General features: G+C 41.2%; 1 protein-coding gene across 3 annotated transcripts in view; it reads left to right on the top strand.

The window, feature by feature from the left end:
• Window positions 1-23,038, top strand: part of fut8b (fucosyltransferase 8b (alpha (1,6) fucosyltransferase)) — a 109,187-nt gene extending 86,149 nt beyond the window's left edge. For all 3 annotated transcript variants that reach the window (XM_083899202.1, XM_083899203.1, XM_083899204.1), the window contains 4 exons: window positions 4,830-5,076; window positions 15,915-16,091; window positions 16,443-16,593; window positions 21,221-23,038. In XM_083899202.1, the coding sequence (XP_083755328.1) occupies window positions 4,830-5,076; window positions 15,915-16,091; window positions 16,443-16,593; window positions 21,221-21,562 (917 nt within the window). In that variant the 3' untranslated portion in view covers window positions 21,563-23,038. The remainder of the gene's footprint in view (window positions 1-4,829; window positions 5,077-15,914; window positions 16,092-16,442; window positions 16,594-21,220) is intronic.
• Window positions 23,039-24,235: the final 1,197 nt, after the last annotated feature.

Raw genomic sequence — 24,235 nt, 5'->3', positions numbered from 1 at the left:
CCCGGGCACGGCTGCAGACTCTTAATCCTTCTTATTTATGGCTGTAATTAGAATGCAGCGCCTCTCATGGGCTGTCTATAATGAACACCATGTTCAAGTACAAGGTAGTTCATATGTACACCTGCTATCAGGGCACTTTAGACCCGGAGATTAATGCACTTGTTTATTGGTGAATGGATCTCGCTGCACATGCGAGCGTGTAGAAGTAAGATTGCTGGAGAAGTGTGATTTTGAAATCGTCATTTTAATATGATTAATGTCTCGTTCCCACCATTTGCGCGTGTGTGTGCTAATCCGGAGCGTTTGTGAATGGAGATCGTGACGATTTGACGATTTTTTTTCTTTCCGTGGGAACGTGTCCGCCCGCCCCGCCCCTCCCTTCGTTCCTCTATCACTTCCTTTCTCATTGGCGTCTTTGCTCTCATCGCCGCGTCCTTTCAGCTCTTCATTTTCCCTCATATCGGTTCATTTGACTCGTGCTCTCCTGGGCTCTCTCTTTCTTATCTCTGGAGCTCTCGCAGCGCCTTCTCTCTTTCTCTGTTATTCCGCTGCCTTTCATGTGTCCTTTTTTTTTTTTTTTTTTTTCTCGCCGCTATCTAACGTCTTCCTTCAGTGTCACGCAAACAGCCTCCTATAGATCCGTATAATGCCATCTGGATGCTAACGGCGCACATTAAAAACACTGCGTCTTGTCCTTTTTTACAGTCTTGCCGTGTGGGTACTCTTTTGCTCAGCCTGTGGTCATGTTTTATTTTGTTTTTCAGTCAAAAACAATGAATATAGGGAATAACTGAAACTTGTATTTGTTACCTATACGGTGCAGATGATGGATTTTCACCCCTTCAGGACCACCACCGCGCAGATGTGTGCATTTTCCATAGCGACAGCGTTCTCCTGTATTGTTTTCCCGCCTCTGTGTCCACGTGGAAATTGACTTTGCTGGTAATTTACGGCGACCAGATTCCACTTTATATCATTACATGGTTAGCCTGCTTCCTGTTAAATGTTTCCCTAAGGGCGCGAGACTTTTATAGACAGGGAGAGAGAGGATTCATGGCATTTGCATCCGTGGCAGGGAATTTCAGTCTGCGGGGGGGGAAAATGTATATCTATCTTTACAAAGATAGTTGTAAAGCCATTATGGGGCCCAGTGATTTTCATTGTGCGATGGGAAATGAAAAATACAAAACATTACCCAGGAAATATTCACACCCCGAGTTATCGAGTTGTTTTGTGCTTGAAAGATTTACGACGCTAACCAGAGAGGAGGAAGAAGAAAACATAAAATCATAGATGTATAAATGAATTTAAAGGCGTTAATGTTAACGCATGATGCGTTTCCATGACGACTGACCAGAAAAAGACGAGCGTGACGTCATGTTTACGAGCCGCGGAACCGGAGTCCAGGCACTGTTTACCAGTTAGCTCCGTTAGCTCCATTAGCTCCATTAGCTGCGTTAGCGCACATCGTTGACCAGTTAGCTCCGTTAGCTGCATTAGCTCCGTTAGCTCGCACCATTTACCAGTTAGCTCCGTTAGCTGCATTAGCTCCGGTAGTGCGCACACTTTACCAGTTAGCTCCTTTAGCTCTGTTAGCGCGCCTACAGTCGAACTGGAGTGGTCTGTTTATTAAACGAAACAAGCAGTGCTACAAATAACTAGCGTACCTGTGTACTGCGTATGTGTGCCTCTGTTTTTAAAGTTTAGCGTTACTTTAGAGACTCATTTTAACAATCGGGAGTCACGTAAACATGACCTCACGTGCGTCTTTTTGCGGTCAGTAGAAACGTGCCATGCGTTAATGCGACTTCACGTTGACGTCCAGCACTGAAATGAATATAAACACTGATATTATGCTACAACCTGGACCTGGATAATAATACTATTGTTCCTCACTTTAACGAATATAAACGTGTTTTAATGTTCTCAAATGTGAACCTGTAGTGAATTTAAAGTAAAAAAAGGGACAGGGGAATCTGAACAGATATGCATGTTTATGATTCTCAGTGCTATACAGACGCTGGATTTAATTCGCCACCATCAAACGACTGTAACGGCTTCCTTTTTACTTGGATGTCTCTCGCTTTATATTACAACTCCAATATTCAGTGGACGACATGAGAGAGAAGTCGGCGCCGTCTCCGGCCCTGGTAAAAGACAAAATACTGAACGCACAGAGGAGGAAGGGAGGGGGGATGGGGGGGGGGCAGCTTTCTCGGCGAACAATGGTTCGTTGATCAAAGAGCTAATTTGCCAAAGAGCGAGTATTCCTTTGAGGTTCTGGGTAGAGATATTACTGCCTTATGAGTGATTCTGAGAGCAGCGGGAGAAACATAATGTTCCCTGCCATTTTAAGACTTCCTCTAAGTTCATAAACTCACTCTCAAATGTATCATGAATAGAGATAGAGATGCACCATTGTTTTTGTTGTGCATGTTGTTTTTTTTTCACCGTGTCACTCCGAGTTCTCCGACAACACCGATAAATAAAAAATGCACCAGGCTTCCGTCCGCGTGCATCGTGGCTTTAAAACGCGGGGGATTGCGTGTGAGCGCAGGGCTCGTGGTAGTGGAGATGAAATTTAGACGAGCTTCCGTGATCTAATTAAGTCGCTGTGGGAGGAAGACGTAGTCCATGTCTGCGCGTTTGTTCCGAGAAGAAGCGAAGGCCTCAAAATATCGTATTTTGCCCCACCGCCCCCCCCCCCCCCTTCTCCCACTCATATGTGAATCATGCCAATAAAGTTATGTAAGCAAAGACAGGCCGGGGAATATCTTTACTGTTCAATATTTAATGCTTGGACCAAATTGATATTCCGTTCATGCTCAAGGATACGCTCACACAAGCTGAAGCCTCTGTTTTTGTCCTTGTTTTTTGACATGTGTTTTTTTTTTGTGCTCGCCGTAAAAAGATAAAAGCACATTTTTTAATGACTCATTACGCCAATTATTTGAAAGTGCCAGTTTGTGGCAGTAAGCGAGCCCACTTCACTCTGACAGAACTTGTTTTTTTACGCAAATCGGCGGTTTAAACACACGCATGAAGAAAAAAGGTGGTATGTGTGCCAGGCGTTCTCCTCCTGCTGAAATGAGATTAGCTGTGTTTCTTTTATTGGGATTACTTTTCTGTGTGTGTGTGTGTGTGTGTGTGTGTTCATACATGCAGGTTAATGTGTACATGTATGTGTCTTTGTGTCAGAATAAGTCATAAATCATGGAGCATCATTGTGTCCTCTTGGCCCAGGGCCTCTGCCCAGGCAGGACATTTAGCCCCCCCCTTTAACCCTGCCCATTTCCAAACCACACCACCAGGTTACTGCCTCGCCTCCTTCTTTCTCTTCTTTGGCCTTTTTCTCCTGCAGCTCCTGTTGTGAAAGCAGCTTACCTTGACCTTTAATCAAGGACATGATGCAAAGAACAGCTGTCAGCCACAAAAGCCAGACTCTCTCACTCTGATCTTATGGGGGCTTTCTCTTTACGCTGCTGCAATAAACATTCACGGCACAGTGCGTCACTCCCCACGTTATTTGACGGCGGCCAAAGATGCCTTCATACCGGATAATAATGAATACTTCCTTAAATCCACTTTAGGTCGGTTTAACAGGGAATACCATAGACTATAAATAAATATGGATATAGTCCTCCGGTTTCCATGGTGAAGTCAATCTAGAAGTAAGATTGGATTGAAGGAACCACCAGGGTGCAAAAAGAACTACGCTTGAATGGAAGTCTACTTTTTCGTTAACATTTCCCTGAGTTTTATGACTTCTTCAATACAATATTATGTCGATTTCCTGATTTATGTTCCCATTTAGAGGAAGATAGATGATTAAAAGTGGGAGATCACAACGGACCCAGGAAGAGAAAAATGGCATATAGAATAATGTTTAGTTTTAGTTTTTTGGTTTGTTTTTCGGATCGGAAAAAGACATGCGTGACGTCATGTTTTACGTGACTCCCGATTGTTTGAATGAGTCTCTAAAGTAACGCTAAACTATTAAACCAGAGGCACACATACGCAGTACACAAGTACGCTGGTTATTTGTAATAAACAGACCGCTCCGGTTTGACTGTGGGCGTGCTAAAGGAGCTAATTGGTAAACGTGCGCGCTAACAGAGCTAATGCAGCTAACGGAGATAACCGGTAAACGGTGCGCGCTAACTGAGGTAATGCAGCTAACGGCGCTAACTGGTAAATGGCGTGAGCTATTGGAGCTAATGCAGCTAACGGAGCTAACTGGTAAACGGTGCCTGGACTCCGGTGCCGCGTGTCATGCGTTAATGTGCGTTAACGTTGACGCCCAACTTTAATTTATTTATATATCTATGACCTTATGTTTTCTTCTTTTTCCTCCTCTCTGGTTAGCATCATAAATCTTAAGCGCTAAAGGAGCTAACGGAGCTTACTGGTAACTAGTAAACGGTGCCTGGAGTCCACGTAAAACATGGCGTCATGTCATGCAAATGCTATCGTGCGTTAATGCTAACGTGCGTTAACGTTAACTTGCCCAGCACTAAAACTTTCACAATATATAGAGAGTATTGTATGTTGTTTAACGTTAGCCTAGCCGTGCATTTAGTACATTAATCATGTAAATCTCTGATGAAAGAAAGAAGCCACCATTCAAATGGTTTCTTGTTTTCAGCTTCACCATTTGCTGCTCTGGGCTTTTGAACTTTGAACTCCTGTTGAAGCTAAATAAGAAATGGTCATTTTTGGCTCTGGCAAACAGTGATGAGCATTTATCTTTATAGAAACTAATCAATTGTGGAAAACTGCTGGTCAAAGTATTCTGATTTAGTTCTTGCTCTTTTTTGTGACACTTTTAGGAGAAGCCCACGATAAGGACGTGCAGGTGGTGGAGTTGCCGATCGTGGACAGCCTCCACCCTCGGCCTCCGTACCTGCCGCTGGCCATCCCCGAGGACCTGGCCCCGCGTCTGCAGCGTCTCCACGGCGACCCGTCCGTGTGGTGGGTGTCCCAGTTCGTCAAGTACCTGGTGCGCCCTCAGGCTTGGCTGGAGAAGGAGATCCAGCAAACCACTGCCAAGCTGGGCTTCAAACATCCCATCATCGGGTAAGACTTACATTTCACTGTGTGTGTGTGTGTTTTTCTGCTTTCTTCTTAGAATCACTTAAAGCGCTCGAGTGGTTGGTAACGGCCTCGTTTCTATAGCATTTCTCTGCGTTTATGTCGTTTCACCATCAAAGTAAACAGAAATGCACAGGAAGAGGAAAACAAAGACGGAGCCGTGTGTGAGTACGAGCACAGCTGAGGGTGAGGTTAATACCAGGCTAATATAATAGTATTAAAAGAAGCTTAATTTGATGGTGGCAATTTATTTTTTTTTCTTTACTCTTGTTTGTGCTTGGGAGGAATATGCCTTTTCATTGCCGCACGGCTTTACACGCGGCTCATTTTCATGCTAATCAACTTGTTGAGAGAAACTTCCTCACGGTCTTTGTGTCTTTGACGAACAGCGGCGCCGTGATATGTTTGATTCTGCCTCGCTTCACAAACGAATGTGCCCATTAGGGTTTGTTTTTAGTGAAGTTTATACGCATAAAAACTGAGGATACCGATGTCCTGTTTTCTTAATGTGCCAAAGAATCACAGAATCTGTAAATTTAAAGCAGACAAGTGTACATTTATAACCTCTTTAACGGAGAATCGCCCGGCAACTCCATCCTCAGAGTCTCTGTCAGAGGACAAAGGATTAAGACGACTGCACTCGTCGTTGCTTATTGTCGACTAATTCCCTGAAAAGAACAAAAACAACAATGATTTTTTTTTTCCCCTACAAGCAATTACTGTTTGTGTCACTGGAGCCTGATGTAGCTCCACTCTTTTCAAATGACTCTTGTTTCAGTTTAGCCTCAGTCTGGCTCTCACTGACATATTCCTTCATTATGAGGAACATGGGTCGTTTAGTGTGTTTGGATCTCACAAATAAGTCATGATGATTCCCTTTTTTCTTTAAAAGTAAAACTGTTCTAAGGGCTTTCATTGAAATAGTTGGAAATTTATAAAAAATCCAACCCTAGAGAGTTATTGGAGGATATAACAAGTTATTTTCCTTTTTTTACATTTTTACAATGGAGGAAAATCAAGGTCCATGAAGGTACTATATATGGTTCAATTGAAAGGAACATTGTTTTTTAACATTATTTAACCCATCGTAGATCAATGTTTCCCAATCCTGGTCCTCGGGGAACTCTGTCCTCCATGTTTTAGATGTTTCCCTGCTCCAACACACCTCAACGCTCTCATTAGTCTTCAGTTTTTTTAGTTTCTGAGATTATTACCGTAGATGCAGGAGAAAACCGAGCCGCACAAGCGTACTTTTTGCCTTCCAGAACTGCACTGAAGTAGCTGGATCTCTGCTGATTGTCTGGGTGTTTCTAAAGTCTAAGATCGGGTGGTTTTAGATGTTCTGCAGAAGCTCCCAGATGTGGTTCTTTGCAGGTTCAATTGGAAGTAGTTCATCTACAGTATGAATGTCACATTATGGTGGATCTAGATCAGTGTTTCCCAACCCTGGTCCGCGGGGAACGCCAGCCATGCCATGTTTTAGATGTGGCCCTGCTCCAAAAAACACCTGATTCAGATGAAACATTAACTTAAGATTTTTATTTTTATTTTTTTATTTTTACAAAAGTTGAAACATTACATTTTTGAAAATAAATTTAAATATAATTTTTTATTAATATATTTTTTTTTTTTTTTAAAGACAAAAGTTGAAACATTGCATTTTTGAAAATAAATTTAAATATGTTTTATTAATATTTTTTTTTTTTTTTTTTAAAGACAAAAGTTGAAACATTATATTTTTGGAAAAAAAATTGACAAAAGTTGAAATATAAAAATTTTTGAAAAAAAATTTTGAAAAAATTTTGAAATATAAACATTTTTGAAAAAAAAAATTGAAAAAATTTTGAAATATAAAAAATGTTGAAATTTTTTTTTGAAAACATTTTGAAATATAAACATTTTTGAAATTTTTTTTTGAAAAAAGTTGAAAGTTGAGCTTGATGATGAGCTGATGATTAATTTGAATCAGGTGTTTTTGCAACACTGATCTAGATAACTAGAGAACCTCTTATCCATCCCCTGGGGACAACATCTCAATCTAAAAATTCTCTCGAGACTCGATCACTGACCAATATCACCAATCAAGATACAACACAACTGTTGCTAGCATTGTGTTTTAAAGGCGTGAGATCTAAATGACACAATAGAGTTCTACAAAAGCAGGACATCTCTGCTCACTCTTCTGTTTTAGGAAACTAGAGCTGCCTTCTATATCCTGGAAAGGATGTAAACACTCTCACAACTCTCTCTCTCTCTCTTCACTCTGCTGTTTTATCTTTCCTCTGCAAAACCTTGGCTCAGGATGACGGCATCAGTAAAGCGAGGATCTCTTACCTAAACCTTAAGTACTAGTAAAACGCTCAATCTATGACCACAAATTGTATTTTAAGGCCATTATATACACCTGTACAAATATTTATGGGTAGTATATATTTCATTTCTGCCAATAAACCCCTTCTAAATGTTACATACTGGACCTTTAATAAGCTCCATTTTATGGCAGCATGGTCTCAACGTTCCATGCTCGAGCAGCTGCACCTCTTAAACACTTAAAACACAAAGTAAAGTATAATATCACCTGAGCGTTTGATGTGACTGCTCAGAGACGCTCTGTCTCCAGAGATCAGACTCTCGCGGTTTGAAACTGTCTTGGGACATAATTTCCATTTCCCCACGTCCAGAACCACAGCTCCTCTGTGTGTGAGGAACTGTGGTTCCCACGAGGACCAGGCTTCTCCAAAATAAGATGTTTATGCTGTCGTACGTGTTTACGCTTCTCTGTATCGCAGCCACATTCACGTGCCGTCTGCCACATTCTCTCTTCTCGAATCACACATATATGTGTATATATACATGTATATGTATGTATATATACATGTATATGTATGTATATATACATGTATATGTATATGTATGTATATGTATTGTGACAGTTTCCATGTGAGTATTTGTGGGGAGGGGTTTTTGGGGTGCCAGTCAGGTTTCTCTTCTGTATGTATATATATGTATATATATATATTTGTAAATATATATATTTGTAAATATATATATTTGTGTATATATATATATATATGTATGTATATATATGTATGTGTGTATATATATGTATGTATGTATATATATTTATATATATATATATATATATATATATTTGTATATATATATATATATGTACATATATATATATATATACATACATACATATATACATACATACATATATATATACATACAGGAGAGAAACCTGACTGGCACTCCAAAAACCCCTCCCCACAAATACTCACATGGAAATATATATATATGTATGTATGAGTAAATATATATGTATGTATGTGTATATATGTATGTATGTATGTGTATATGTATGCATGTGTATATGTATGCATGTATGTATGTATGTATGTATATATATAAATCTGTCTGTATATATGTATCTATGACATACATACATATATACACATAAACATACATTGTATGTTTATATGTGTATACATATTTATGTATGTATTTATGTATATATGTACGTATGTATACATACATGTATGTATGTATGTGTATATATATACATATATATGTGTGTGTGTACATACATATATAAATATAAGTCTGTGCCCGTCTTTGAGCAGCACTTCAGTCCTGGATCAAACAAACCTCTGCAGATAATGCTGTGCAGTTGTTTTAACCTGTGTGATGGAGCAGATGAAAGGGGATTTGCCATATTAGGACATTAGGAGATAGAGAGAGAGAGGTAGAGACTGCTCGGGGAAAAGTAAGTGAACCGACTCTAAAACCTCTGCCGCTGACTCCACCCGCCTGGCAGGGGAGTGAGTATAAAACAAACGATTCGGAATTATTTTTCTAATAGTTGGGCGACGACCACCTGGTGAAGCACCGCCGCCGCCACTGCTGCCGCCATCCACTTCATAAGTTTTTATAACTCACAGGCTTCATTACACTCATCCTCTCCTCCTTCTTCTGTCCCTGCTCTCTCTTGTTATGCTCTCTATCTTTTTACTCCCTCTCTCTCTCTCAGATGCTCCTCTCTTTGGTTTTTCACCTCTCATGCTTTCATCATCACCGCCCGAGCACCTGTCATATCCTGCTCCCCGTCCTCGTTGGATCTCCGCTTCCCAAACTTTTTCAATCACCACCGTCGTCGTCGTCGTCGTCCTCACATCCTCTGATTTTTGATCATCCTCTGTGTCTTCATTTGTTCACACTCGCCCCTCTCTCACGTCCCCCGGAGGGCAGATTCCCACCCAGAATTCTCTTTTAGGAACTGTTCCACCTCTCCCATAAACCACTTTACTAACTTCCTATCACAAGGGAAAGGGTTATTGAAATGAACACAGTTTCTATCCCCTCTTGGCAACATGAAGAAGAGTGGGGGGTTGTGGGGTAAAGTGGGATTGAAAGGTATCCATAGAGTCGGTGTGGTGGTCGATGGAGAGCTCACCAAGAGCAGTTTGACCCCAACAACCCACAGCCGACCCCCGAGTCGTTCTCTCAGGACATGAGCTGCAAAAAAGGCTGGAAGAAGTCACGGCCTAAAAGCCCCGTATCAGCAGCGCTCCATCCTCCCACTATTTAAAGCTGCCTAATGGTAGCAAAGATAGTCGTAGTAGAGAGAGGGGGAAAAAAGAAAGTAGGCCACCGCTGCTTTTCCTGCTTTTTCCAGCTCCTGCTGCTGCTGTTTCTGTCTTCTTGTTCTTCTTCTTCTGCTGATACTATAGTAGCATTGTCACCATGGCAATGTGGTATTTTTGTATTATTAAAATCCCTTGTCAGTTTTATTCTTTGTGAAAGTAAAAATCTCTAAACCACTATTTTTCTTTCAAGAAACAATAACACGTACAGAAATCGTCCATCTTTTAGCGCTTTATCCTGCACATGAGGGTAAAGCGGTGACATGGGGCATCAGTTGGGGTCGCCAGTCTATCGCAGAACCCACGGTCAAGGTCAATTTAGAGGTTCTAATTTAGCTAATCGACATATTTAAACGTTATTGAAGATGGATAACCTGGAGAAAACCTACGTACTCACAGGTAGAACATGCAAATTCCATGCAGAAAAGAACCTTGTTTTCCGACCGGGTCACAAACCCGTCGTCTTCTTCCTGCAAAGGCAAGAGTTAGATAATTTAGACTAAAATAGCTGATTCCAGAAACAACACATTATTGCAGGGACAGGAAAAGTAATCATCTGTCACTACACGATGATTTGAATATAAGACGACGATCTCTTTTAACTGCAGGTATTTATTGACATTACTTTTTATTCCGACTCCTCACGGAACAGTGCCATACTTCATTGTCTGCCGGTCTATTTTTGTGAGCTTTTTGTTGCTTAAAACAAGTGAGCGACGCCGTAAAATACAGTAAAAAAAAAAAAAAAATCACGAGCTGAAAGATGCTAAAAAGCATCATTGAGCTGAGAGGCGGATTTTTAGAGGCGACGATAACTCATCCTTACAAGCCACCGCGTCACGCGCTCGCAGTCGTTTAATGCGTTGTTTGCATGAAACTCAGCGAGTTAGTCACGTTTTGTTCCAGCGCGCACGACATTTGAACGTCTCGCTTCGGTTAAACATGTCGTAATCAGTTTTATTGCAGAGTCGCCATGAGGAAAACATGGGATTCGCTTTGGATGAATTTACGGTAAACACAGTGGAGCAACACAAAGGCTCCTACTGTGCACAATAAATACACATTCAGATCAAATATTAATGCATTATAATAATAATAATACACTTCAGCTATTGCAGTTTTGCTAATTGCACCGTTTCAGGTTTCAATTTGAGAATGATTCATTGCTTCTTCACTCTGTAAACGGTAAATATTAATACATACATACACTGCCTTTCAAAAGTTTGGGGTCACCTCTACAATTTTGTTGTGTTTTCCATTAAAAGTCACACTTTTATTCATCAAAAGAGTTGCAAAATGGATAGAAAATATAGTCAAGACATTGACAAGATTAGAAATAATGATTTTTATTCCAAATATAAATTTTGCTCTTTCGTCAAAGAACTAGCAAAACTGTTTTCAGCTGTGCTAACATCATTGCACGAGGGTTTTCTAATCATCCAATAGCCTTCTAACGTGATTAGCAAACACAATGTACCATTAGAACACTGAAAATAGGCCTCTATACACCTATGTACATATTCCATTAAAAACCAGACGTTTGCATCTTGAATAGTCGTTTACCACATTTTCCTTCACAAATAAGGACATTTCTAAGTGACCCCAAACTTTTGAACGGTAGTGTATATATCGTCAGTCTTGTCCTGTCCTGTGCTGTCTTTTTGTTTTGCTTTTCCAAGTTTTCGATGAGTACAGATTGCTACAAACGTCAATGTGAATTGATAACGGCCTGACGATGAATGCACCTCGTAGCGCTGCACTAGAGATGGTGCAGGTGAAGAAGAAGGAATTTGGCCTTAAGTTCCCACTCGTTGTTGCCAAAGTTGATTAAGAACACACATGCATCGCACTAGTAACTTCACCTGGGAGTGAATGCAAATTAAATACGTTCCCACTAGTGGAAAAAACCTGTTTTAACTGGACCACTGGGAATGGATTGAATGATTGAAAGTGACCCCACATTTTTGAACGCTAGTGTATGCTTTTAGGTGACGCCCACCATCAGGATCATGCGTCGCCTCACCAGAACTGTACGAGCACAGTGAAATGAATTGAATTATGGTGGTGGTAGTGTAGGAGTGGTGGAAGCCTACGGAGGAGAGGAGAGGAGAGGGGAGGGGAGGGGAGGGGAGGGAGGTGATTGCTAAAAGCGAAGCGGTGTCTCAGCGTGGCCTCTGCTGCTCTGATGGAGGGAGAAAGGCGACGCGACAAAGAATCCAAACATGAAAGAAAGGAGGAAGCAGGAGAGAAAGCCCCTGACAAAGGAGAGAAAAGCCCCGGAGTCAAGACTTCTGTCCGATCACAGAGACACGGACTAAATGAAAGACTGCAACAAACCTCGGCACCGTCTCCTCCTCCTGCTCTTGCCTTCAGTCTCGGGGTTTTTTATCTGCCACAGAAAGAAAGGGGTCTATTTCTGAGGCCGAGCCTCCCCCAGTCGTCATTGATTGATCTCTGGCCATTTGGGGGGAATTAGATCCAGCGTTGATGCTCCTCCTGTGAACCGTTGGCTCTCTCCTTATTTTCTTTTCTTTCCCACAAAAGACTTGGAGGCGCATTCGGTGTCGGAGAAACTTTTCTCAGTCCCCAAAAGCAGCAGGAGAAATCCTGAGCGGACAGAGTGAGACGATGATCAACGCAGCAGACGCAGTCAGATCTTTCAAACGGGCGTTGTTTCGCTGCAAGTGATGAAATTGGATTTGTGTGTGGATGCTGCTTTTAAATTCAGGAGCAGGGTTTGTAAAAAAAAAATAAAAAAAAATGGCGTTGCATCATTTCAATCTCCAAAACAGTGGTCCTCTCATGTCGGAACGCAGAGTTCCTCGGTTGCATAAGAAACGGCTTTGAAGGGAAGGAGACTGGTGGTTTCATGTGTGTCGCAGTGAGTCTTTGGCCTTGTTCAAACATTCTTCCTGACTCAGTGTTTACATTGTATGTTGCATCAGATCAGATCTGATCTGCATGTGTCCATGTTGACATGGTCAGGTCTAGTCTTCCACCACGCCTCGTAAAAACAAAGTAGTCTAAAAAAAGACAGGAATCTGTGTTGATGGTTTAACTTCCGTCTCGCCGGATCTACGTCGTTGTCGTCGGAGTCACGACCGCGAGTGACACAGAAGACTCTTGACAATCGAGAAATTCTATGCAGATGTTCAGATTGAAAAGGATCTGTAAAAATCAATTTGGAATAACATTTGAATCCACCTCCGTATGTGGTTTGATTCAGGAAAAAAACCCAAATGTTTTTCATGTGTTTTTTAGCTGATCCAAGCTGGATACAATCTGGATTATGCATAAAAATCAGATTTGGGCTGCAGTCTGAACAACACCATATCGCTCAGACTGAGGCACACGTGTAGAAAACTGATTTCAACATGCAGTGCGTAACAGTTTTTTGGTGATTTTTTTGTTGTTTTTATTCTGTTTTTACTTAGTCTGGGTGAACAGAAATGATGTAAGAATATTTGAGTGTGGCATCATCTGAAAAAAGGTTCTGTCAACCAATACTATCAGATTTGACCGAGGGAGCTTTTGAGGGTATACCCCAGGCAGAAATAGAAGCATATAAAGTTTTTTTTGAGTAGTAGTTCTCACTTTTGAAACCTTTTGTGGCTGCTTATTTTCTTCTTTTCGTCGTTTGCAGTCCTCTCACTTTACCAGGACACTGTTGTCGGACATTTTTTATTAGATTCAGATGTTTGGATTTAATCTAAAACAGTTTTAATTTAATTTAATCAATTAGCGGTTGATTTCGTGTTTGGTTTTTGTTGTCGTCTACAATTACAGTCTGGATAGAAGCATCTTTTTTTCAGTTGCTTGTAGGGCTGAACTGTTTTGAATAAATAGCGAATTGCGATTATTTTCACAGGAATTGCGATGTATGATATTTGTTAGTGCTGGGCACGTTAGCGCACGGCACGTTTCCATGACGACTGACCGGAAAAAGACATGCGTGACATCATGTTTTTTTGACTCCCGATTGTCAAAAATGAGTCTCTAAAGTAACGCTAAACACAGGTACGCTGGTTATTTGTAGCGCTGCTCTTTTCGTTTCATAAACAGACCGCTCCAGTTCGACTGTAGGCGCGCTACCCGGCGCTAAAGGAGCTAATGCAGCTAACGGAGCTAACTGGTAAGCGGTGCCTGGACTTCCGGTGTCGCGGCACGTAAACATGACGTCACGCGTGTCTTTTTCCGGTTAGTCGTCATGGAAACGCACCATGTGCTAACGCGCGTTAGCGTATGTTAGCCCAGTGCACAGCAGTTCTCCTCAGTCTGTGTATAGATCTTATTCAGACTCGTATGAATGTAGAGTAAGAGGAGGATTTTTTTACCTCCACGTGTACACGCTGCTCATTCAGAAAACCAAAAAAACAAAAAAACAATAAAAGCCTTCTCACACGAGGGTTTGAAATTTAATTTGCTGCTCGGGGCCAGAAGCCAATATGCAGATGTGTCTGTGTCGTTAAGTAATTGAACAGTTGTGCGTGGAATAGAAAGATTTTTTTTTTTTCTAGCGTCCATCGATACGAGAGAGAAGCTCCTCCTGTGTCCAAAGAGGAAATGTTTCTCCCTCGTTCGTTGGTCCTTTAATCTCTGCTGTTTGTCTTCCATGTTCAGCCTGTGGCAGCTCTCTCTCTCTCTCTCTCTCTCTGTGTGTGTCATTGTTTACTAAATACACTGACAAAGACACAAACACACACACAGGCTTCTCTTAGACATTGTTCTTTCTGTCCATTTTCTACTTTATTTCTTTTACTCCTCATCTCCGTCACAGTTTGTTTTACTTCGATTTCCCTTTCCCTCTTTGTGCTTCTTTGTACCGACGTTTGTTTGTTGTTCCTCTCGTCGATCGCCGCTCTCTGTGAAAAATAAAATACTGTCGAGAACGTGCGTTACAAACCGAAGCGAGACATGGATTTAGCCGTCGTTGTCACATTCTGTCAGTCAGAAGGAAAACAATAAACAAACGTCGACGTCACTTCACTTCGCTGTTTTTTGATTCAGCAGTCAACGATTTTCCCCTCATGTTGTTTCCTTCATCCGTTCATTCATCGTCTACTGCTTTACCCTTAATGTATGGAAGAGGATTAGTGCCACACAGGGAAACATATTTGAGTTTACTCTCAGAATTCTGAGAGTAAACTGTGAGTTTAAAGTGAGAATTCTGAGTTTTAAAGTGAGAATTCTAAGTTTTAAGTCAGAAATTCTGACATTAAGGTCAGAATTATATTACATTACATGTCATTTAGCTAACACTTTTATCCATAGCGACTTTCATTGATCAATTCACACATTCTGAGTTTTAAAGTCAGAATTCTGAAAATAAAGTCAGAATTCTGAGCTTTAAAGTCAGAATTATTAGTTTTTAAATTTAGAAATTCTGAGTTTAAATTCTGAGAATAGTCAGAATTCTGAGTTTTTAAATTTAGAAATTCTGAGTTTAAATTCTGAGAATAGTCAGAATTCTGAGTTTAAAGTTGAAATTCTGAGTTTTAAAGTCAGAATTATGAATTATAAAGTCAGAATTTGGAGTTTTAAAGTCAGAACTCAAATATTTTTGTTTTCTGTGGCCCTAATTCTCTTCCGTATTAACAGTAGCAGGTGCAAATTTCAGCTGAAATATGGTGAAAAGTTACACAGGGACAACGTCCACTCACCTACAGGCAATTCAGAGTGTCCAATAAACCTCTGTGTGTTTTTGGACATGAGGGAAGAGAAAATACATGACTAAAAATAAAGAAAAAGGACACATAATGATGTATAAAGTCAATTTCAATCAAGATGAAAAGATGTCACCTCACCACAATGGAAATAAATCAACCAAATGTTAGCAACTAAGACATTTTTATTGGATTTTAAGGTTCTCAAATAGAGGTTATATTCATTATGGTCTATAAAAACTGTCCAATCAAATGTCTTCATTCACTTTGAGAGATGAATAAGCAAATGATCCCCATTAGAGAAGACTTTCCATTTCTTGCTTAACAACGTTACTTAAATCATTATTGAGAATCCAATTTGTTGCTTATTCATGTTCTAGATGAGTTCATTAACACCAATAATGCATCTTTGTTCCTTTCACCATCCAAAGATTATTTTTTTTTAAATCTCTCGTTGTTGGACACGGTCGGACTAATTTCTAACCCCGTCGTGTGTGTGTGTGTGTGTGTGCAGCGTCCACGTGAGGAGGACGGACAAGGTGGGGACGGAGGCGGCGTTCCATCCCATCGAGGAGTACATGCTGCACGTGGAGGAGCAGTTCCAGCACCTGGCTCGAAGCGCTCACATCGACAAGAAACGAGTTTACCTGGCCACAGACGACCCCTCGCTGCTGCAGGAAGCTAAGACGAAGTCAGTGTCCACGAGAGTGTGTGTGTGTGTGTGTGTGATGTGTGTGTGTGCAGCGCCTTCCTAATCTCAGCTCAGCTGCAGTCTGACTCATTGTATCCATGGCAACGTGATACACTTTCTGCTTCTCGTGAAAACCTGTGTGCGTTTTGCTCAGGTGAAGACTTGACATTTTAACAAAATGCTTTGCTGAGGAAACACTTACAGCTTTATTGAGGCTTATATGCGTGACATGATATCAGGGAGTAGTCAGGTGTGTGTGTGTGTATAAGGAGTTCAGCAAAGATTCTACAGATGAACTTGGAAAAGAACAAAATGAGGATAACCTCCATATCTAACCGTCCCCTCCTGCAGGTATCCAGACTACGAGTTCATCAGCGATAACTCCATCTCGTGGTCGGCCGGTCTTCACAACCGCTACACGGAGAACTCGCTGAGAGGAGTCATCCTGGACATCCACTTCCTGTCGCAGACCGACTTCCTGGTGTGCACTTTCTCCTCACAGGTCAGTCCACGCACAACAGACCAATATAATTTCAAAGAGTTGGGGATTTGGGGAAATATAGGGCCCTATGATTTCCGTGTTAACGGAATCGCGGACGGAATCGCGGAATTGGCCAATAAAAACGGAATCTAATGTTAAACGCGGAATATCGCGGAAATTGACATAATTTGACTGAAATGCTGTCATCGTGAGGAGAAGGAACGTTTGTCTGGAGAAATGTTCCGGGGAACGCTCATTCGTGGCACCACCCGTGCATCTCCTCACAAACACTCACCCGGTCAGGGTCTCCCCCAGTGCGTGTTGCTTGTTTATTTACTTTATATACACTTTTTTTTTCTAAACCGCGGAACAAGCGCGACGCGCTCGCATGTAACCGGCGAGCGTCACCTTGTCCAGGTGCCGATTGAAACTCAAGTCACACCATCAAATACGCGATTATTACGGTTATATTTTTATTGTCAATAAAGATGTTATATTTAGGAATACGCCGATAATTCGGCGGCCGAAACACGGCGAGTAAATTGTGGAACATCGCCTGTTAAATGCTGGAAAGTCTCGGCGCAAAAGTGAAACTTATGAACTCACCGCGACTTTCACTTCACACCGGAGAACATTCTCTCTCTTTGAACAGTTAACTAAAGACATCGGCTCATCTGATGCATCTGTTATTCCCTTAATTGCAGAGTTGTAGGTGTAATATTGCGTGTAGAGAAATGATCCAGTCGGATACGGAGAAGCGCACGGCGCAGGAGAGGGAGAACAGTATAGAGCAGGGGCGGTGCGCAGAAATCCGTCTGCACCAGGGGGCACTACCACATATTTATTTATGTTAACTATTTTACTTTTTAATGTGACCAGCATTGCATGGCTTGTTTTAAGATTCACTGGCATTTACTTAATTAGGATTTAACTTAAGTCAAAACAATTGAACAATTGAGAAGTCAGTGGATTCAAGAAGAAAGTTGCATTTCAGTGGACATTTTATTCACTGACACAAAAAGCACACCTTCTATGGTGGTAAAGTAAGTATAAAAGGTAAAAAAAAACAGAATAAAAAAAATAAAACGGAAAAAACGGAATTCTAAAAAATTAAAACGGAATTTGGAAAAAAATAAAACGGAATTTGGAAAAAAATAAAACGGATTTCATAGGGCCCTAGAAATATTACCAACTAGGTTTTTGTTTCATGTAAATATTCTTATATTTATGAAAGTATTGAAGTAACTAGACTTTTATGACATCTCATGGTCTTCTACTACTACTTCTACTCTAACACATATTCACCATTAAAGGCGCCATATGTAAGAATGTGGTCAAAAACAGTTACTACATTCAAATTCAAAATACCAAGGTCTTTTAGGTTTCGTTTTCTGACGTAACTGGCAACCCGTGGTTGCTCGGCAGCTGAGACGCTACTGACCGCAATGATTGGTAGACGGCGGTAGGTGGCGCCGCATGCCAAAAACATGATTTCAAAACAATAAACGTGATTTACAGTCTGCGAAATATATTTTTGTCTGTACTGTTGTTGTTGGTGAGTTCAGTTTGTTATATGAACATTATTCCCGAGTCTCTGTGACATATTAGGAGGATTTACAGCCAGTTGCTTTAGATTTATTACATAATGCACCTTTAACTAGGTGCTTACTAACATATATAAGTCACATACTAGCCCTTTATTAGTCATTATTAAGAGAACACCTTACTCTGCGTCACCTTATTCTACCTCTATTACGTCATGAGTTAAGATTTTTCCTAAGTAAGGTGTTAATATGTTGACTAATAAAGGGCTAGTATGCTACTTATATGCATGCTAGTAAGCACCTAGTTAACAGTGGATATGTGTTCCTTAATATTAAATGTTACCCTTATTTATTATTGAAGGAAGTGACTTTGACGTCGAGTAATAGTCAATTTTATATTATTTTATTTAACTTTTTTCAAAGTAGAAGTAAAGAAAAACTGTATATCGTGTCCCTTTAAGACAAAGTCCCAAGGATTTTGGGGTTAAATCATATTTCCCAAGACCAAAAATAAAAACAGCGTGTGTCAACAGTCTAGCACATGGTCTAAAGTACTGAGACGAAAAGGTTTCAGCGCTGGCACGCGGTTCAAGAGTGTTGCACTTTATATCTTCATTATTTATAGCCTTATTTTTGGTGCAATATACAATAAAAGCAGTGGAGGAGAAGCATCTGCTCGTCCCGTCACATGCCAGGTGCTTTCTTTTTTTTTTTGCAAGCTAGTAAGAGAAAAGCAGATCTGCGCTCAGTAGAGGAGACAAAAGATAAAAATAATTATCTAATTGTAGCACTTTTCTTACCCCCAAAAAAAGTAGAGCAACACAGCTGCGCTGTTCTGGAACGAACAAAGACGATGCGTCACAAACACGTGAGGCTGCTCATCCATCATCATCTGAATCAAATCTCACCATTATGAGACTTTTCTTTAAGGTCTATTGTGTACACATTAGTGACATCTAGTGGCGAGACGAACAATTGGATGTTTGGGCTCCTGTAGAAACATCAGCCTCTGTTATCGTATAAAAAAAGGCTTATTATGAGGCTTTTTATTTTCATTATAAACTCCTACAAACATACTTGGATTCAATTTTTTGCTAATACACCCTCCTAAATGTCACACCCCGGACTTTAATAGCACACTTTAAAGGCATTAAACGACTAACTAGAATAAGAGAGAGAAGAAAAAAAAAAAACCTCTTTGATCGTGAATTATAAACAGAAGTGTTGAAGAAACTGATTTTGGGGTCATAGGTTTTGTGTAAAGGAGGCGAAGCGGCGCCGCCGTCTATGACAGTTTTGACATTAAAGTTGTGTTTGGTGATGCATTATTCAGACTCGGGCTCAGCTTCTCGGGGCTGTTTTATACTGAGTTGTAACAAGCAGTAATTGGGCTTCTTGCCAACACTAACATAAACGTGTTAGCCACATAATTCCTATTCACGCTCGCCGAGGCTGATTAGCGCACTTCAAGGATCTAACTCTAAATGAGTCGCTTAGCACAGCATTATCCCTCCGACGGAAAATAAAGGTCTATGTTCTTACAGTGAGGAGTCTTTGGTCTCTGTGAGTACAGTATTAACATCAGGATTTTATTTTAGCTCAATGCTAACACGCGGTTGGTGTAGCGGTTAAAAACTTATTTTTAAATTATAACGTTATTTCATGGGTTGTACTGACATATTTAAATTTATTCAAACAAGTAAAAAGTAATAGTTGAGGGTATAATCTGCCAAATATTAGCCAAGTGAAGATGAAACCAAGTGATTTTGAAGTGGAAAAAACTACATCTACGGAGCGATTGTATGCTAACGTCTAGCTACAACGTTGTCCGTCAAGAACAGTTAGCTTATAATTATAGATTTTATAGATATAAAATGGCGTTGAGCGGTTCAATACAGTACATATTTTCTGTCCGTTTCCATTAGGAATAGCACCAAAATAACCGCTTTCAACTGTTTTTCGGTATCTGTCCATTGGGCTACCAATTGGGGTATGGTATAGTACGGGTGGAGCTTGACCCATGACCGGTGTTTGTTCAACGCCCTTAGTCTATTCTCAAAGAAAACTTGACGTCTTGTTGAGACAAACTGAGCTGCTGGATGTCCTCCTTTGTTGCCTGTTGTGTACAACGTCAAGCTACTTATCTCGCAGACAGGGCCATCGAGCACAGCCTAAATAATAATAATTTTGCATGTCGGCTGCAAAATTATAGCCTAGCAGGCCGATGCACTACCTTGCGCTAGCTAGAATGCTGACCAATTCCGTTGTAATTATAGAGCTAAAATGGCATTGAGCGGTTTGATACGGTACATATTTTTTGGCCGTTTCTAGTACCAAAATAACCGGTTCCAACTGTTCCGTTTTTCGGTACCTTTCCATTGGGGTACCAGAGTTTAGTACGGTATAGTACGGGTGGAGCTCGACCCGCAGCAGCGTCATTACCTTGGGACCGCAATCTATTCTCATAGAAAGCTTGACGTCTTATTGAGATAAACGGTTTCAAACTGAGCTGCTGGACGTCCTCCTTTGTTGTCTGTTGTGTACAACCTCACGCTACACAGCCTAAATAATAATCATTTTGCATGTCGGCTGCAAATCATAGCCTAGCGGGCAGGTACGCTACCTTGCGCAAGCTAGAACGCTGACCAATTCCGTGGTGTTGAGCGGTTCCATACGGTACATATTTTTTTGCCCGTTTCCATTAGGAATAGCACCAAAATAACCGGTGCCAACTGCTCTGTTGTTCGGTACCTTTCCATTGGGGTACCAGAGCATTGGGACGGTATAGTACGGGTGGAGCTCGACCCGCAGCAGCGTCATTACCTTGGGACCGCAATCTATTCTCATAGAAAGCTTGACGTCTTATTGAGATAAACGGTTACAAACTGAGCTGCTGGACGTCCTCCTTTGTGTCCAACGTCACGCTACGTATCTCGCAGACTCTGCCATCGAGTACAGCCTACCCACCTACCAGGTAAAGGTACTGTTGTCAGTCCAAACACAAGCCTGAAAGTTCCAAACCGCACCATTCTCAAAACCCAAACTATACCGTGATGCTAACATGGCTAAAGTGAGAATAATCCCTGTTTGTGTGTCTGTTTAAGGTCTGCCGCGTGGCCTACGAGATCATGCAGACGCTGCATCCGGACGCCTCCTCCTTCTTCTACTCCCTGGACGACATCTACTACTTCGGCGGCCAGAACGCCCACAACCAGATCGCCGTCTACCCCCACCAGCCGCGCAACAGCGAGGACATCCCGCTGGAGCCCGGCGACGTGATCGGCGTGGCCGGCAACCACTGGGACGGATACTCCAAAGGCATCAACCGCAAGCTGGGGCGCACCGGCCTCTACCCGTCCTACAAGGTGAGGGAGAAGATCGAGACGGTGAAGTACCCGATGTACCCCGAGGCCGACAAGCTGCTCAACTCTCAGAAGAAGAAGTAAACAAAAAAAAATAACGAAGATGAAGACGACGACGAAGAAGAGAAAAAAATATAAAGCAAGAGAAAGTTAGCGAGGAGGAATAAATACGCAGACTCCGTTTCCAGGGAAGGAGTCTGCTTTTGTACAGAAGAGAGAAAGAGAGACGTACTTAGTGCAGCTAAGCTGAGAAGAGAAGGAAAAGCCTGTACCAAGGGCTGAGAGGAGCGAGAATGCACTCTGTGTGTTTATGTGCGACAGAGAGTGTGTGTGTGTGTGTGTGAGTGAATATGTGTGTGTGTGCACTTGTGTAAAATGCCTGTGCATATGTCAGGTCATGGAAGACTTTGCACCCCCTACCACCACTACTCCTAACCCCCTAACCCCAAAACCACCTGACGCCGGGCCTTGTAGAGACGTAGACGTGAGAAAACATTGATTTTACGTTTAAAAAAAAAAAAAAATATTTGAAAAAAAAAAACAATTACAAATCTACACAACTGACCGAGCTGAGCTCACTCTCTACACACCCGCCCCCCCCCAAAAACACACACCGAACCAGGACTGGGACTTTCTGTGAGACTGGCACTCCCCTCCCTCCTCGAGAGTGAGCTTTCAAAACAAAATCGATGACTGAAAAGAAAAGAATAGAGAGAAAAAAAAATGACAAACTGGAGAAGAAGAAGAGGAGGTGAAAAAAAAGTGTTTTGATTTTTATTTAATTACTTTTCAATGATTCTAATCTTTGCCTCTTTTTTTTTTATTTTATCTGATTTTATTTGTCTCCGGTTTTATTGTTTACTGAATGTACTGTATCCTCTTCTTGCCATTCTCACCCCCCCACATCCTCACCCACCACGCGTCCTCCATCTTGTCTCTACATGTGCAATTAATTTTAAAAATACCATATTGTGCTTTTATCGAGTGTGTTTTTTTTAAATAAGAAACGGTCTTAATTTTTCTGCGTGGGGCTTTGTGCATCGTGTACTGTACAGTGTGTGTGTGTGTGTGTGTGTGTGTGAGGCCACGTTACCACCTGGTGCCTGGTTGTGTGTGTGTGTGTGTGTGTGTGTGTGTCCAGTGAGAGACTGGCGGTGTCAATGGAGTGGGGGTTGGGGATGACTCCGCCCTCCAGCACTTAGAACAACGGTGATCTCCAGTCGCTGCACTGGTGACCCCTGCCCCGCCCCCTAGTGGACAAATAACGATGAGATTCAGACACAGGAGCTGTCCGTCCTGAAAAGCACTCCCTTTCCTCCTCCGTCCATCACTTTGTTTGTTTCTCGTGGTTTCTTTTAGTTGCTGTTTTTCTCTTTTCTTTTTTAAAGAAAATGTCTACGATGATGATGATGATGATGATGATGATTCTATGTCATTTCACACTCCGCCCCCCCCCCCTCCTCACCCTCCACCACCTCCACCATGAAGGCTTATTTTTTGTTTGTTTTTTTATAACTTATGTTTTTGGGCATTGTCTTTGATAACCACAGATCGAATAAACTTGAGAAACCAACACAGAATTCTTTCTCCTCACCTCCTCCTCCTCCTCCTCCTCCCCTTCTTCCTCCTTGGGTCTGATTCTGTTCACCATCTGCTCCTTCATCCCCCCCCCCCCCTCCCCCCCCATATTTGAAGAGCTCATTTCCTGAAGGGTATCCATCTATTTTTGAGAAGTCATTACTTTGGAAGTCGACTCGTTTGAAGAAGGAGAAGAAGACCCCGGCCTCTGTGGAGTTTAGAGGAAACCTCCCGCCTTCAAGAGCCCAACACCAGTTTGTTTTATAAATCATTCACCGAATCCCGTTAAAAAAAAAAAAGGGATTTACATTTCAAAACTGAGAGCGGAGATCAGCACCTTCAAGGCAGACATTGCTATCTTTTATTTAAATGCGACAGCTACACGACACTTCTGCCCCAAATGCCAAACGTTTCCTCACAAGACACGACTTCCTGTCCCGGTGTCCCACTTCCTGTGCGTCCAAAGTGTTCTCCTGTGTCTTATTTATGTTGCGGTCTTGTTTCTTTCATCACTCGGGGAGTTTCATTACAGATTGCTCTCTTTTATTTTTTGATCTGCGTGCTTCATTGGACGCCCATAAGTAGAGATGAGCTCTTTTTTTTGGTGTGTGGGTGTGTGTGTGTGTGTGTGTGTGTGTTCTTGTACTTGCAGCATACTGAGGGTTTTAAACCAACAAAGTGAGGTAATTTTTACGGAGTGAGGACATTTTGGCCGGTCCTCACTTTGTTTTCATTGAAATCCCTTCCTTAGGTTGCTATAACATGCTATACTCAATTTGTCAAAAAATTATAATTTTGGACGACTTTTTCTCAAATTTTGGACCATAATTTTTTTTTCAAATTTTGGACCAAATTTTTTTTTCAAATTTTGGACCAAATTTTTTTTTTCAAATGTTGGACCAACTTTTTTTTCAAATTTTGGACCAAATTTTTTTTTTCAAATTTTGGACCAAACATTTTGTGTCAATTATTTTTTTCAAATTTTGGGTCAAATTTTTTTCAAAATTTGGGTCAAATTTTTTTCAAAATTTGGGTCAACATTTTTTTCAAAATTTGGGTCAACATTTTTTTCAAAATTTGGGTCAACATTTTTTTCAAAATTTTGGGTCAGATTTTTTTTTTCAAATTTTGGAAGACATAGTATAGTATGACGTTTCTGTAAAATGTTGGACCAAAAAT

Source organism: Microchirus variegatus (genome assembly GCF_963457635.1).
Source record: "Microchirus variegatus genome assembly, chromosome: 12".
NCBI lineage: Eukaryota > Metazoa > Chordata > Actinopteri > Pleuronectiformes > Soleidae > Microchirus > Microchirus variegatus.
Note: the sequence above shows the minus strand (reverse complement) of the source record. Positions and strands in the feature narration are given on the sequence as shown.